Source organism: Pseudonaja textilis, chromosome 4, assembly GCF_049901715.1.
Source record: "Pseudonaja textilis isolate UNSWEBS1 chromosome 4, rPseTex1.2, whole genome shotgun sequence".
Lineage (NCBI taxonomy): Eukaryota > Metazoa > Chordata > Lepidosauria > Squamata > Elapidae > Pseudonaja > Pseudonaja textilis.
The window spans coordinates 24762381-24776936 of record NC_141993.1 but is presented as its reverse complement, the minus strand read 5'-3'; the positions used below and the strand labels follow the sequence as shown (position 1 = coordinate 24776936).

Genomic DNA, 14556 nt, shown 5'->3' with positions numbered 1-14556 from the left:
TCCTCCTCCCTTCCTCTTCTTCTCTTCTTCCTCCTCCCTTCCTCTTCTCCTCTTCCTCCTCCCTCTTCTCTTCTTCTCCTCTTCCTCCTCCTCCCCTCCTTTTCTTCTTCTCTTCCTCCTCTCCTTCTCCTCTTCCTCCTCCCCTCCTTTTCTTCTCTTCCTCCTCCCCTCTTCTCCTCTTCCTCCTCCCCTTCTCTTCTTCACCTCTTCCTCCTCCTCCTCTCCTCTTCTTTTTGCTCCTCCTCCTCCCCTCTTCTTCTCTTCCTCCTCTTCTTCTCCTCTTCTCCTCCTCTTCTTCTCTTCCTCCCCCCTCCTCTTCTAATCCTCCTCCTCTTCTTCTCTTCCTCCTCCTCTTCCCCTCCTCTTCTTCTCTTCCTCCTCCTCTTCTTCTCTTCCTCCCCTCCTCCTCTTCTAATCCTCCTCCTCTTCTCTTCCTCCTCCCCTCTTCTCCTCTTCCTCCTCCCCTTCTCTTCTTCGCCTCTTCCTCCTCCCCCTCTCCTCTTCTTCTTGCTCCTCCTCCTCCCCTCTTCTTCTCTTCCTCCTCTTCTTCTCCCTTCCTCTTCTTCTCTTCTTCCTCCTCCCTTCCTCTTCTCCTCTTCCTCCTCCCTCTTCTCTTCTTCTCCTCTTCCTCCTCCTCCCCTCCTTTTCTTCTTCTCTTCCTCCTCTTCTTCTCCTCTTCCTCCTCCTCCCCTCCTTTCTTCTTCTCTTCCTCCTCTCCTTCTCCTCTTCCTCCTCCCCTTCTCTTCTTCGCCTCTTCCTCCTCCTCCTCTCCTCTTCTTCTCTTCCTCCTCCCCTTCTCTTCTTCGCCTCTTCCTCCTCCTCCTCTCCTCTTCTTCTCTTCCTCCTCTCCTCCTCTTCTTCTCTTCCTCCCCCTCCTCCTCTTCTAATCCTCCTCCTCCTCCTCTTCTTCTCTTCCTCCTCCTCTTCCCCTCCTCTTCTTCTCCTCCTCTTCTTCTCTTCCTCCCCCTCCTCCTCTTCTAATCCTCATCCTCCTCTTCTTCTCTTCCTCCTCCTCTTCTTCTCTTCCTCCTCCTCCCCCTGTCATTGGATGTTGGCGATCATGTTGGTGATCCTATTTTTATCAACGGCCGCACTAAAAGGCGCACAGCCTTCTGATAAGAAATGGGGAAGCCAGATTCACTTAACAATCATATTACTAAATTTAACAACTACAGTGATTCACTCAACAAACGTGGCAAGCAAACGTAAAATGGGGCAAAACTCACTTTAAAAAAATTTCTCACTCAGCCACATAAATTCTGGGCCCAACTGTCATACATCAAGGACTACCAGTAGTTTTATTGGGTTTTTTTTTTTTTTTGCTCTTTGTGTACCTTTATTCTTGCTACAAAGGTCTTCTCGAGTGTGAGCCAGCTCCGCTGTAACGTCAGCCAACTGCTTTTCAAGTCGCTCAATGGTCAGCTGAGGCTCTTCCAAAGCATCAAGCATGTTGAACGCCATTTCTGCCTGTTGCTTAATATCAGCAACGTTCTGCTGCAGTGACCCCACCATACTGGGGAGATCAGCCACGCTTCCAGGTTCTCCACCTTCACCTCCCTTGTTGCAAAGATCAAACAAACGAACAAAAAAAAAACCCCAGAACATTTAAAAGCCAGAGCGAAAACCAGAGGAGTACATAAAAGTCTCAGAAGTTAACAGCATTATTGAAAAACTCCCTATCTATCTGGGGCATTTACCACCTGCTAAGGTTAGCTAGAATGCTTAAAACTAAGTCTAGTAAATGTTGGAAATGTAAGCAAAAGATGGGCATATTTAGTCATATGTGGTGGACTTGTGCTAAAAAAAAAATGGCCAAAAATACAGATGGCTAGAAAAGATAATAGGGAAACATGTAGATTTTACACCTGAACTGTTTTTATTAGGGGATGATAAAAAAATTTGATAAGAAAAGTATGTATTTAGTAGTAGTATTATGTGTTTTAACAGCAGCAAGGATTATACACAATATTAGAAAGATGAAGAAAAACCGCAAGATGAAGATATAATTAAAAAGATACTTGACTGTTCAGAAATGGATAGACTTACATTGATAATTAAACAGAAAGAAGGCACAGAATATTATCAAACATGGAATTTTTTTTTTACCAATGTTTGGAAAAAAAAGGGGTGGAGAATAAGAATGGAATCTGTATTGTTAAGCAAATTAAATACCCAGACAACATCTTGTTTATTAAGCACTAAGATGTAATTAATAGAAAATGGATAAAATTTATTTAAAAAGAAAAACTCCCAATCTATCTGGGGAAGGAAAAAGGGGGAGAAAGAAGAATAGGCCTGGGTTCAGAAAGCAAACTAAGCCATGGCTTGCTCAAGCATTGCTCACTGAGAGTAAACCGAAGATGACAGGTTCGCTGGCCGTATCTCAAAGCCGACATGTTGACCCAACTTTCATTTAACTACTTTCATTGAGGTTGGGAACTTCATCACTAAACGAGGTAGTGGTGAATCCTGATGTCATCATATCAACTTACAACACCAGACCAGGCAATTCCAGTTGCAGTATTTAAGCAAATCTGGTGTAGCTCTTAAATACGACTGTTACTTGATCGTCGTTTCCCAAGGACTTTGCTGGTCAGAACTCGAAAGGAAGGTGGCAAATGGCAGTCACTTTACTTTATTGTCATTGCACCTCATACAATGAAATTAAATACCATCTTCAGTGTACATTAGGACTATGAAAATATGCACTATACGGTAGAATTCAGTAGTTACTGCTCTGGGATAGAAGCTGCTTTGTCCTTGTTTTTATTGCCCTGCACTGTCTGCCAGATGGTAATTGTTCAAAAAAAGGGTGCCCAGGATGAGATGAGAATGTTTTGAACTTTCTTAAGGCAGTGGGAGCTATAAAGCTCTTCCAAAGAGGGGAGAGGGCAACCAATGATCCTCTGGGCAATGATGTTAACCCTCTGGAGTGCTTTCCTATCTGCCCCTGTGCAATTGGCAAACTATACACAGGTGCAGTAAGTTAAGAGACTCTCTATGGAGCAGCGGTAGAAGGTCACCAGCAGTTTCTCATTCAGTTGTTATTTTCTGAGAAGTCTCAGGTAATATAATCTCTGCTGGGCCCTTTTGACCAGGGCTGCAATGTGGGTGCCTCAGGTCAGGTCCTCTTTTAGGGTAACACCCAAAACGTTAAAACTGGCCACTTGCTCCACTTGGTCTCCATTGATAAGCAAGGGCTGGATGTCTGGTCTATTCCTTCTATAGTCCACTATAAGCTCCTTGGTCTTATTGGTGTTGAGGACCAAGTTATTGTCTCCACACCACAAAAGCAACCGGTGCACCTCATCTTGGTAGGCAGACTCATTCCCCCCCTCCGGGAGATGAGACCCACCAATGAGATGACCACTGCTACCGTTGCAATTATGAGCCAGTTGCCAAAATCATCACCGTGCGACCATGGGTATGCTGCACCCTCAAGGACCCCACTGTGAGTCTCCTTGTTCAGCACTGTCTTAATTTTGAATTGATCGCTGAACAAGTGGTCATTAGCCGAGGACTACCTGTTAACGCAACTGCTTACATTTGCTGGAACAAGACTTGCTGCTTTTTCACCCTCTTTTAGCGTCTCTTCTGCTCCTCCTTGGCCATCTGGGAGTGCAATACAGTCCTTCACCAGGTCCTTGTAAATGATCATCCGCTCTTCACACGTGGTTGCCATTATTTCTTCTTTATCGCTAAAGATCTTCCTAAATGTATCAGAAAGAAAAACAATTCATAGACTTCTTGGAAACAAAACATACCAATCTACCCCCTTTCAACTTATTCCTTAAAAAAAAACCTTAGCTGGAAGAGATAAGCATATTTGATATGAGAAATTGCCCTTCATATGCAAGTTCCTTATTATGCATAATAACTTTATTATCATGATGAATCCAGAAGAAATGTAGGAGGGAAACTGAGGAAAGCTGCCCATTCACTTATTGCAGGGATGTCAAACTTGATTTAATTGAGGGCCGCATCGGGGTTGTTTGACCTCGGGGGCCCAGGGACCTGGCCAGAGTGGGCATGGCCAGCTTGATGACCCCCGTGTCAGGGCGCCTATGGGGGACTGAGTGCTGTGACAGTGAAAGTGAGCTCTCAAGCTCCATTTTCAGCCACGATGGCCTCCTGCAGCCCTCTGCCACCATAAACTGAGCCAGGGGAGTGTTTTCGGCTGTGACAGCCTCCTGCAGACTTTTGCCAGCAAAAATGGATCCAGGGGGCATTTGGTTCCCCCTGAGCTTCATTTTCACTGGCAGAGGGTTTCAGGAGGCCGTCACAGCTGGAAATGGAGACCGGGAGGGCCACATGCAGCCCTCCCAGGCTCCGTTTTCACTGGAAAGCATCGCAGGCCGGTCCTTCGCTGTTTCCAGGGTAGAACCATGGGCCAGATCTAAGCATCCTGCCAGCCGTATCCAACCTGTGGACGTTGAGTTTGACACCCCTGAATTATTGGGAATGGGAAAATCCCACTATACCATTAATTTATACAAACAGACGATTTTATATGACGATTTTATAGGCTTCCAGTGTCACTCCATCTACTTTGCAATATGTCTCATACAGGCAAACCTAAACCTAAAAGGTCTTCCTTATAAACTTCTTATTTCTACCTAAATAGCTTATAGCAGTGGTCTCCAACCTTTTCAGCTTGGTGGCCTGGCCGCGGGGGACGGAGGAGAGGGTGGGACATGCAAGTGGCGGGTCAGTGAGCTCGCAGCTCAACAGATGGCCGTTTTATGTAATCACATTATCAAAATCTATATACATTTGGTTCATTCTGTTAAGTACACGTTTATAATTCAGGTTATCTGGAAATAGATTGCTTTTCGGGTGAATGAGAATGCTACCTATCAGTAGTGTACAAGTGAACAACCTTTAAGTGGCAAACTTAAATGCTGAATAGTATCTAAAACCTTTTTGTTCTATCTAAAAATTCACGAGAAATGGCTCCATCACTGTTAAGTAATTTGCTCCCTGATTTAAGCAGCCTGATCTCTGAAACAATATGCATGCACCTTTGTTGTATACTGTAAATCCCCAAAGTCACACAGACACACACACACACATACACACAAAACCAACCCAGAAGACTTACTTGAGGTCACTCTCCTTTGCACAGAAGTACTGGAAACATTCTTGAGTAACTTCTTTGCGAATTTTTAGCTCTGTGTACAGCTTAGCTTTTTTTTCCTCTATCAACTTATTCTTCAATTCATCAATTATATAAAGTAACTTCTAGAGAGGAGAAGAATAAATATTATGAGACTTTCTGTGTTACGACATGCAAGGTGAGTTTCTGTAGACATGATGCTAAACTCAAGTAATCCTGTCTCTTAGACAAAAGTTGCACTACTGAATAAGGCAGAGGCTTCTAGCAAAAGATGGACAGCTTCCTAAATCAATACATTCACAGTACAACCCATATTATCAACAGACGTCACTTGTACAGGTATCCCCTATTTTTTTCTTTACCCATTACAGATAGTCCTTGACGTATGTCCACAATTGAGCCCCAAATTTTTGTTGCTAAGTGTGATGACTCGGAGTGTAGCACAAACGCAACAAAATCCAAAACATAAATAAATGTCCTTTAATGCCTCCAACTTGGCCCTGCTGTTCAATAATTCTCAGTTGGAGGTAAAACTTATTCAAAAATAGTCTTTAAAAGAAAGCAATACAGTTTAAACTTAATGAGCAGATAGAGGCGAAATAAAAAAAACCCAAAACAAACTACAATGAAGGAAATTCCACAAGGACCAGGAAAAGTAATTACCAACTTCAAGGAGATAACAAGGCACAGTCTGTTGGAAGGACACCAACCAAGATAACTTCAGCCCAAAATAAAACATGCTTTGCTTCTGGCAATGCTGTGTTTAACTATCTCTCATATATACTATTCTCCCCAGCTGTAACCAATGAAGGGGATCATGGCCGCTTCCTCTCTTGTAAGCCAACTTGTTTCCTTCTACGTTCCTCCCTGTGTGCCCTAGGATGGAGAGGGGATGGGCCTGGTTCTTCCTCTGACTGCCCAGCTGGCCTCCGCCCTTCCCCAGCCTCCTCCACAACCTCCAGAGCCACACCTCCACTCCCTGTCAGCTGGTCCTCCTCTCCCCCAGAGTCCGACTCTAACAAGGGCATGATACTAAGTGAAACATTTGTTCGGTGAATTTTGCCCCATTTTACAACCTTTTCTGCCACCATCGTTAACTGAATCGCTGCAGTTGTTAAAGGTAGTTCCATGGTTGTTAAGCAAATCCGGTTTCCCCATTGACTTTTGTTTGTCATAAGGTCACAAAAGGGGACCACATCACCCTAGGGAGACCGCAACTGTCATAAACATGAGTCAGTCGCCAAGCCTCCAAATTTTGATCATGTGACCACAGGGATGCTGCAACGGTCATGTTGAAAAATGGTCATAAGTCACTTTTTTTTCAATGCTGGTGTAACTTTGAACGATCACTAAATGAACTGTTTTAAGTTGAGGACTACCTGTATTATTGATTTAATGTTTCAGTCAGGATATGCCTGTAGTTGTCTAACCTGGCAAGAAAGCTTACATTGGAGAAAGCTGCCTCTTTTCTCCAAGAAAACATGAATGGGTAAAGAAAGCCAAATTGCACTGCCTACACTTCCTCGAGTCATATAGCAAAGAGGCACCTGGAGGTGGCTTACAGACATATGAATTGTGCATCCACGCAGCATCCTACACTGGGTTACATCCTATTAACATTTGCGGCTCATTATATTGATTGTTAACAATTTAATTGTGAAGCCACCCACTTTAGGACAGGACCAAGGTAGACTAGAATAGGAAACTGAGATCAGGCAAGCAGGGGTGGGATTCTATCAGTTCGCACCTATTCGCTAGAACCGGTTAACATTCTAAGCAGTTCGGAGAACCGGTTGTTAGAAGAAATTACTGGCCTAATCCTGTAAGGAAGGCAGGAAGGAAACATTCTGGTGTTGCTTACAGAAACTGCCTCTCCGTTAACCCTTATTACATTCTTGGCATTCTTCTTCCTTCTTAGGAACTTCTCTGGAGTATTTTTTCCTCCTTTGCTGGTACTTTGATTGTGTGGAGTGACCATTCAAAGTTACAGTGGCACTGAAAAAAGTGACTTATGACCATTTTTCACACTTACGACTATTGCAGCATCCCCAGTCATGAGAGGCCAGGCGAGGAGATGCGTGCCTTGATGAGAGTGATATTGAGTTGGCCACGCCCAGCCAATAACATGACCACCAAGCCACGCCTAACAACTAAGCCACGCCCACAGAACCGGTTGTTAAAAAATTTGAACCCCCCTACCCCCGCCCGCATGCAATACTGCTTTTATTATAAAACAGGGGTGTTAAACTTACGGTGTCACCACGTGACATACCGGGATTTTTTCCCCCTTCGCGAAACCGGTTGTGGGTGTGGCCCACAAGTTTGACAGCCCTGTTATAGAATGATAAAATCTTGCAAGCTTGAATGTGCTTCCCTCCCCTCCTCCCTTTCTTTATTTTTGGGATAATTAGGGAGAGTCTTATTTGAGGCGCTTTCTCTGGCAGCGGCTCTTTCGCTTGTTCTTCAAAGTCATCGGTTCTGGCCATTACAGGCAATAATAATTTGCTCAGCACCCGGGGAATCCTTCTGCTTTCCTTCTACAGCATGTTTTATAGGAACATGACCTTTTCAGCTGCCTCTAAACCAGGGAACAGGCATTCCAAAAAGACGAACCTGCCTCTTAGGATGTGGTTAAAAAAATCCAAGATAACAGCCACAACATGCAATCAAAGCTCATAAAGAAACAGGTGCAGCTTTGATATTATCACAGCCACACCATTGACTTGTTTGACCACGTCCCATGGATACAAAATACACATCACAAAAAAGATGTTGAGACTTGAAAAAAGTGCAAACAACAACAACACGGCTTGGGACCAGGTTATCTGAAAGACCGTCTCTTGCTGGTCACATCTACCTGACCCATCAGAGCAGGGAGGCACGAAATGCTGCGGGTCCCATCCCTGAGGGAGATACACCTGGTGGGAGCCAGAAGAAGGGCCTTCTCCGTGGTGGCTCCCTCTCTCTGGAACATCATTTCCCTAGAGATTAGAATGGCCGCCAGTCTAACACTCTTCCGGAAGGCACTGAAGACCTGGTTCTGCCAGTGAGCCTGGGGACCCCAGAGCGGGATGGAGCCCATTAAATGGCTCCTGTGAGATGCTCTCGCTGGGGTTGATTTTAGTGTATGAATTTATTATATGACTCTTCTTTTATAAGTTTTATTGTTTTTACAGGGGCTTTTATATTCTGTAAGCCGCTTTTAATCACCTTATGCGAATAGGCGGCAATATAAATTCCCTAAATAAATATAAATTCCCTAAATATATACAAATTCCCTAAATAAATATAAATTTCCTAAATAATATAAATTTCCTAAATAAATATACATTCCCTAAATAAAACTAAGATGATTAAAGGCTGGCAAACTAAAACATATGAAGAATGGTTGCAGGACTTGGGCTTGGCTAGTCTGGAGAAAAAAAGGATAGGGGTAACATGATAGCAGTATTCCTGGGTTTGAGAGGTTTGCCATAAAGAGGAGCGGGGGCAACTTATTTACCAAAGCATCTGTAAGCAGAAACAATGGATGGAAACTAATCAAGGAAAGAAGCAACCTGGAATTAAGCAGAAACTTCCTAACAGTGAGGACAATTAACCAGTGGAACAGCTTTGCCTTCAGCGATTGTGGGTGCTTCATCCCTGGAGGTTTTTAAGAAGAGACTGGACAGTCCCTTATCTGAAATGGTATCGGGTCTCCTGCTTGAGCAGGGGGCTGGACTAGAAGACCTCCAAGGTTCCTTCCAGCTCTATTCTGATAGATAGATACCCCTCTAACTTGCTTTCTGCCTGACCTCCTTTTTTTTGCCTAAATTCATTTCTAAAAGCAGCCTGATTTATTATATTCTTTAATTTGCTAGCTCACAGGATGGTTTTTGTGACATTTTTATATTTAATTTTTTTTAAAAAAAATTCTTGTCAAATTAGAAATCAGCTTCGAGTATAGGCTGCTGTTAGAAAAGCAAGCTACAGATATGCAGGATAAACACAAGCTAGATTTGCTTTCAAATATAAAATGCTGCTTTCTGGTTGCTAGGCAAAGGCCCTTGAGTCCAGCTCAGTTCTTGTTACTACCATGGAAGGAACTTGGCTAATAAAGGGAACTATATTAAGCAAGCAGATGCTGCAGACAGTAACGGGAGTAAGATAACCTCAAAGAAAATGTCTTTAATCTTACAAGTTGGCACAACCACTTTAGACCTAAATTAAACAGAACCGGTCTCCATCCACAGCTAAAGAGAGACTGCCTCTACAGAATTCATGTAGCACAATGCAATCTTGTGTAGCTATTGATCATTGATTACACAAATATTAGTTAAATGTAGTTTATATTGGAGATACGTTGTTTTTATTAAATGCCTTTTCTCCTTCTGGAGAAATGCTCAATGTTTGTCTCCCCGCCCAAATATACCCCCCTAAAAAATATCCCCCCCCAAAAAAAAGATACCCCAAGTGGAACAACCAACAAGGTGGAGTCAAGTTTAACGAACTTGACTCCACCTTGTTGGTTGTTCCAGTTGGGGTATCTCCTAACGTTATTCAGCTACTTCTGTGTAATTTTCTTAGCAACAGTTTAATGACTTGACATCCATTTTCCCAAGGTGTTTTTTTAAATCTTCTCAGACTAGTCTATGTCCCATATTCTTACTAACCAGGCATGACGTTCCTTAGTTTTTAATGAGATCAGCCAAGGCCAGGAATTGATACGACTTTTTTATTTTTTTGAAGGTAGTCTATCTTCTTTACTCGACTACAAAGAAACGATGCGAAAGGAAGCCATCAATTCCGATAAAAGACCCGCTCTTAATTAACTGCGTTGATTCTAATAGGGACTGATGCACAAGCTTCCTTTTTTCCCCTCTTCACTACCCCATTTTCTAATTTTAAACTTCCTTGATGCTACCCATGCTCATTAGAGAGTCTCTTTGGTTGAAGATTGGGCACCAGCAAAAGTCATACCTGATATTCTTCTTTTTTGATAATGATATCACTATCTTCGCCTTCGAGTTGACTTTCCGTCTCATCGGTTGGGTCAGCTTCCTTTGCATGTGTGTCATCCGCCAAACAATCCCCCTGGTGTTCTTCATTGCCATCTTCCACCAGCTCTTCTTCATCTTCCATCACATCTTCCAGAGTCCCCTCCCAAAATATAGTTGCTCTCTTCGTGGGTAAACGCATGCCATCGTCAAGGATACTTTCGGACTCTGTTTTGATGGAGGACACCTGGTCAACTCTCTCTACTTGGGGAGACTCAGGATCCAGTACCATGACCTGTCACAAAACGTGTTTAAAGCCACAATTCATAAATTAGCATTTATTAACATTTTATTCATCATCCTTATCCATTCCTGCCCCAGAATCATAACTGTTATAGGTACTCACTGCATATAAGTAAAAAAGAGCTCTCCAAAGACACTACAAGTAGTCCTCAATTTATGACCACAACAGAGGCCAAAATTTCTGTTGCCAAGTGAAACATTTGTTAAGTGAATTTTGCCCCATTTTATGACTTTTTAGTTGTTAAGTGAATCACTGCAGTTGTTCAGTTAATAACGCGGTTAAGTGAATCTGGGCTTCCCCCTTGACTTTGCTTGTCAGAAGGTCGCAAAAGGTGATGTCATGCCCGTCAGAATCTGACTCGGAGGAGGAAGCCGAACAGCTGACAGGGAATGGGAGTGTGGTTCCGTTGGCTGTGGAAGAAACTAGGGAAGGGCAAAGTCCGGCTGGGCAGAGCAGGGAAGTGGTAGAACAAGGGAGAGGGAGTTCAGAGGAAGAACCAGGCCCACCCACTCTTCATCCTAGGGCACACAGGGAGGAACAGAGAAGGGAGCAACGTGGGTTGTGTGGTTTACGGGGGATGAAAGGGCCCTGATTCCCTTCATTAGCTGCAGCTGGGAACACAGTGTATAAAAACGGCAACCTGTGTGCAGCAAGCTGTTGGAAGCAAACGTGACTTTATCTTGTATTGTCGGGGCTTATCTGTGTTCCTCGCGTCTTCCCAACTGTGTCAGTTTTGCCGTGCTTTCAAGTTTGAAATTCCTTCTTCTACCCTGCTGAACTAATTACTTCAGTAATTACTTCAGTGTGGTTTGTTTGGATTTTAAGTTACAGTTTGTGTGTACTTTGTTTTGGACTGAATTTTCTACAGCCAAAGGCTGTTCCTAGGAGAGTTTTTCTCCAGCCCGAAGGAATCCTGGATATTGGGGGCAAAGTTGGAGATGATAAAGGGACTCTTATTGCTTATCTGACTGTGTTGCTTTTGTGCCACACCCCGGGTTATCACATGATCACATGACCCTGGGACACTGCAACTGTCATAACTATGAACCAGTTGCCAAGCATCTGAATTTTGAACCATGACCACGAGGCTGCTGCAACAGTCGTAATTGTGAAAAATGGCCATACCACTTTTTTTCAGTACTGTTGTAAGTTCAAACGGTCACTAAACAAACTGTTGTAAGTCGAGGACTACCTGTATTCAGAAACCTCAGGTTTATTATCAAATCTTGGTATGAAGTCTGACATCTTGGAAGTTTTGTAACCCAATAATTTTGTCATAGGCATTAACTCCCAGCCACTAATCATTGGCACACATTTACCTTTTGAGCAATTGCTGAGAACTTGAGCACGTTGAGAGTTTCATCGTACGCTGAGGGACTCTGGCTGACATTAACTATCATGCAAACCTTTCCTTTGCCGCTGAAGAAACCTTGGAAGAAGTGAGTGAGCTTGCTTTCCCGAAAGGGAATGTGCTGTTGTAGCCTGGAATGAGGCACGAGGAAAAAAAAAAATTAACTTTGCGTCAAGGTTTAAAACATATAGAAAGTTGGCTGCAAAATTTTACTTCAGAAATAAGTACAAAACTCGTTCCTACAGATAGGCTTAGGGTTCGTCCAACTTTGGTTCTAATCAAATGCATGTTTCCTGGCTAAACAAGCAAAAGCTAAGCTTGAATTCATGGGAGAAAATGAAGATACTTGGTGGAGAAACCCAATGGATAGTGTACTTTCTAAGCAGATATCCCAGAGTTTAAGAGGCTGTGCAGGGAGATGATGACTGAAACAAGTTTTATCTTCTATTTTTAACTTAGATATTTATTGTTAAAGAGGTTTTAAAGCTTGCTACTCCAACGTAGAGAACTAACAAGATGAAAAATTGTCTAAACACACATAGCCCTGCCATTTAAGTTTCAAAACCAAAAGATTACATCTGATTGGAAACTGTTTTTCTGATAAATAACAGACTAACAGCCTTGCCACAATAAAAGGGTATTTTTAGAAAATCAACATAGAAGGAAAATCTTATAGAAAGGCTGCAGAGGCCTCCGGTCAATTAAGAACAGGTAATCTTTCGACCTTTAAAGGCAAGGTCAGGAACTTTTGAAAAATTATTTAAATGCTTTAATTACAAGGATCGCACAGTGAAGAAATTATTATATTATATCAGACAGAGAGTGTTGTTTGTTCCAAGGTAAATTCGGGAAGAGGCGTGGCAGTTTTAAGACTTTGTGCCTTTCGTATCATTTTTTTTTTCCTGGATAAGCAGACATTGCATCTTTGAACCTCAAAACAAATAATCTTCAACATACAATCGCAATCGGGCCCAGAATTTAAATTCCTGAGCAAAGTGAATTGGGTTCAATTTTACAACCTTTTTTTGCCAGTTAAGCAAATCACTGCAGTTTGTTAAGTTTGATTCACGTGGTTGTTAAGTGAAATTTGCTTGTCGCAAGCTGGCTGGAAAGGTCACAAAATGGCGCCCATCGTAAATATATGCCAGTTGCCAAATGCTCAAATCTTGTGACTAGGGGTTTGTTGCCACAATTGTAAGTGTGAGGACCGGCCTTAAAGTCACTTATTTCAGTGCCACTGTAACTTTACTCAGTGAGTGGTTATAAGTCAAGGACTACCTGTAGTACAATTCTGAGGGGGTCCTAGAAATTGGAGGCAATCCATAAAGAACATTTAAGCACCCTGTTTTACTAAATCCCTTCCTTTTCTTATTCTCTCTCTCTTACACTGGAATGGAGGACAAAAAACTATCAAGCATTTTTTTGAAGCTAAGGTTAGGAGAACACTAAACAGGGAACACATAATTTGTATATTTTTTATTGTTCGAAAGAAAATCAAGAGTCAGGAACAAGGTAAAAAACTTCTCTTTCCTATTTAGATTTTCCTTTTCCTTTCTATAAATGGGTGCCTGAGATGCCCCAAGATTTGCCTATTCAGAAAAAGAACGCCCTCCTGTCCTTACTTTGTTTGTTGATTGGATTTTAAGGCACCGATGCATTTGCCTAGAATAAGCAATGAAGTGTTAATGTTTCCACTCTCTTTTAATCTTTCCCCTTTATTGCAGGTTCTCGTGCAGCGCTCTGAGCCAGCAAGATCACAGAGAAATAATCTAGAAGAGAAAAGTGCACCCATTCAGCAAAGACTCATATCGCAGCATGGTTTTGAAGAGATAATGATTTCCTGAAACATTAAGACTGCTTACTCTATCCACTTATACCATTTATCCCATATGACATAGTATTCTGATTCCTCCTTGCCTTTTAGTTCTATTGTAAGTTTGTCCATCTCGGCACAATCTAATATTTTTTTGTATTAACATCACTTCAGACGGTATGTTTTTCTAATTTCCAACCCTACGCGAAAACTATCTTCGCTAAGTGGATAGAACATAGGAATAAGGATTAATGTATAGAAATAAACGTAAATATATGTAATATCTATGACACAATACTGTTAACAATGTAAGCAAAGAGGTGTAATTTGAGGGAAAAAAGGCTGCTTACTCATTGACTTGCAACACACGCATGGTTTCTGAATCAATTTTTAGCATTTTCACAGTAAATATGCTGTGGCTGTAAGAGAAAAAGAAAAAGTTACCTCCAGCATCTCTGGATGCAAACAGTACATATCTCAAAAGCCAACAGATTCAATTTTACATAAATGTAAAGGATTTCCGTTTACCAATTTCTGACACGTTTAGTTCTTGCTTAATGACCAGCAACTCCATTGCTAAGTGAAGCACTTTCACGGTGTTCCATACTAGCAGGCTTGAAACCTTGCGTTCCTTTGGTCCAGAAAAGCCGGTTCGTGATTGGATGGCTTGAATGTTCCTGATTGGCTCATACAGGGTTTGCCGCGATTGGCTGAAACCAAGTGCGGCAAACTCGAAGAGTTGTCATTGGCTGCCTAGCCGCGGCCAGCTCTATAAGAGCTGCCGCGCGCTAGGGTTCTGAGTCTCAGAATTTACCTGTTAAATAAAGAGCTATTGTTCACTACTCGAGTCTCGCCTATTCATGGGACCCACCGACCATACATAACACACGACTACCTTGCTTAGTGATGGCAGTCCCAACAGTCCCATGACAGTCATTAAGTGAGTTAATCCTGAGATTTGTGACCTCCTGCTATTTCTTCATTAGTTTTTCTTGT

The 14556-nt window shown here is 42.4% G+C and overlaps 1 protein-coding gene across 1 annotated transcript in view; it reads right to left on the bottom strand.

Annotated features, from left to right (window-relative positions):
• The window catches only part of KIF20B (kinesin family member 20B), a 68800-nt gene that overhangs the window by 40075 nt on the left and 14169 nt on the right, over positions 1–14556 (bottom strand). Inside the window, exons 10-16 of the mRNA XM_087932414.1 lie at positions 13911–13979; positions 13370–13516; positions 11716–11878; positions 10076–10387; positions 5102–5241; positions 3545–3710; positions 1335–1557 (exon numbers count right to left, since the gene is read on the bottom strand). Of these exons, the coding sequence (XP_087788540.1) occupies positions 1335–1557; positions 3545–3710; positions 5102–5241; positions 10076–10387; positions 11716–11878; positions 13370–13516; positions 13911–13979 (1220 nt within the window). The remainder of the gene's footprint in view (positions 1–1334; positions 1558–3544; positions 3711–5101; positions 5242–10075; positions 10388–11715; positions 11879–13369; positions 13517–13910; positions 13980–14556) is intronic.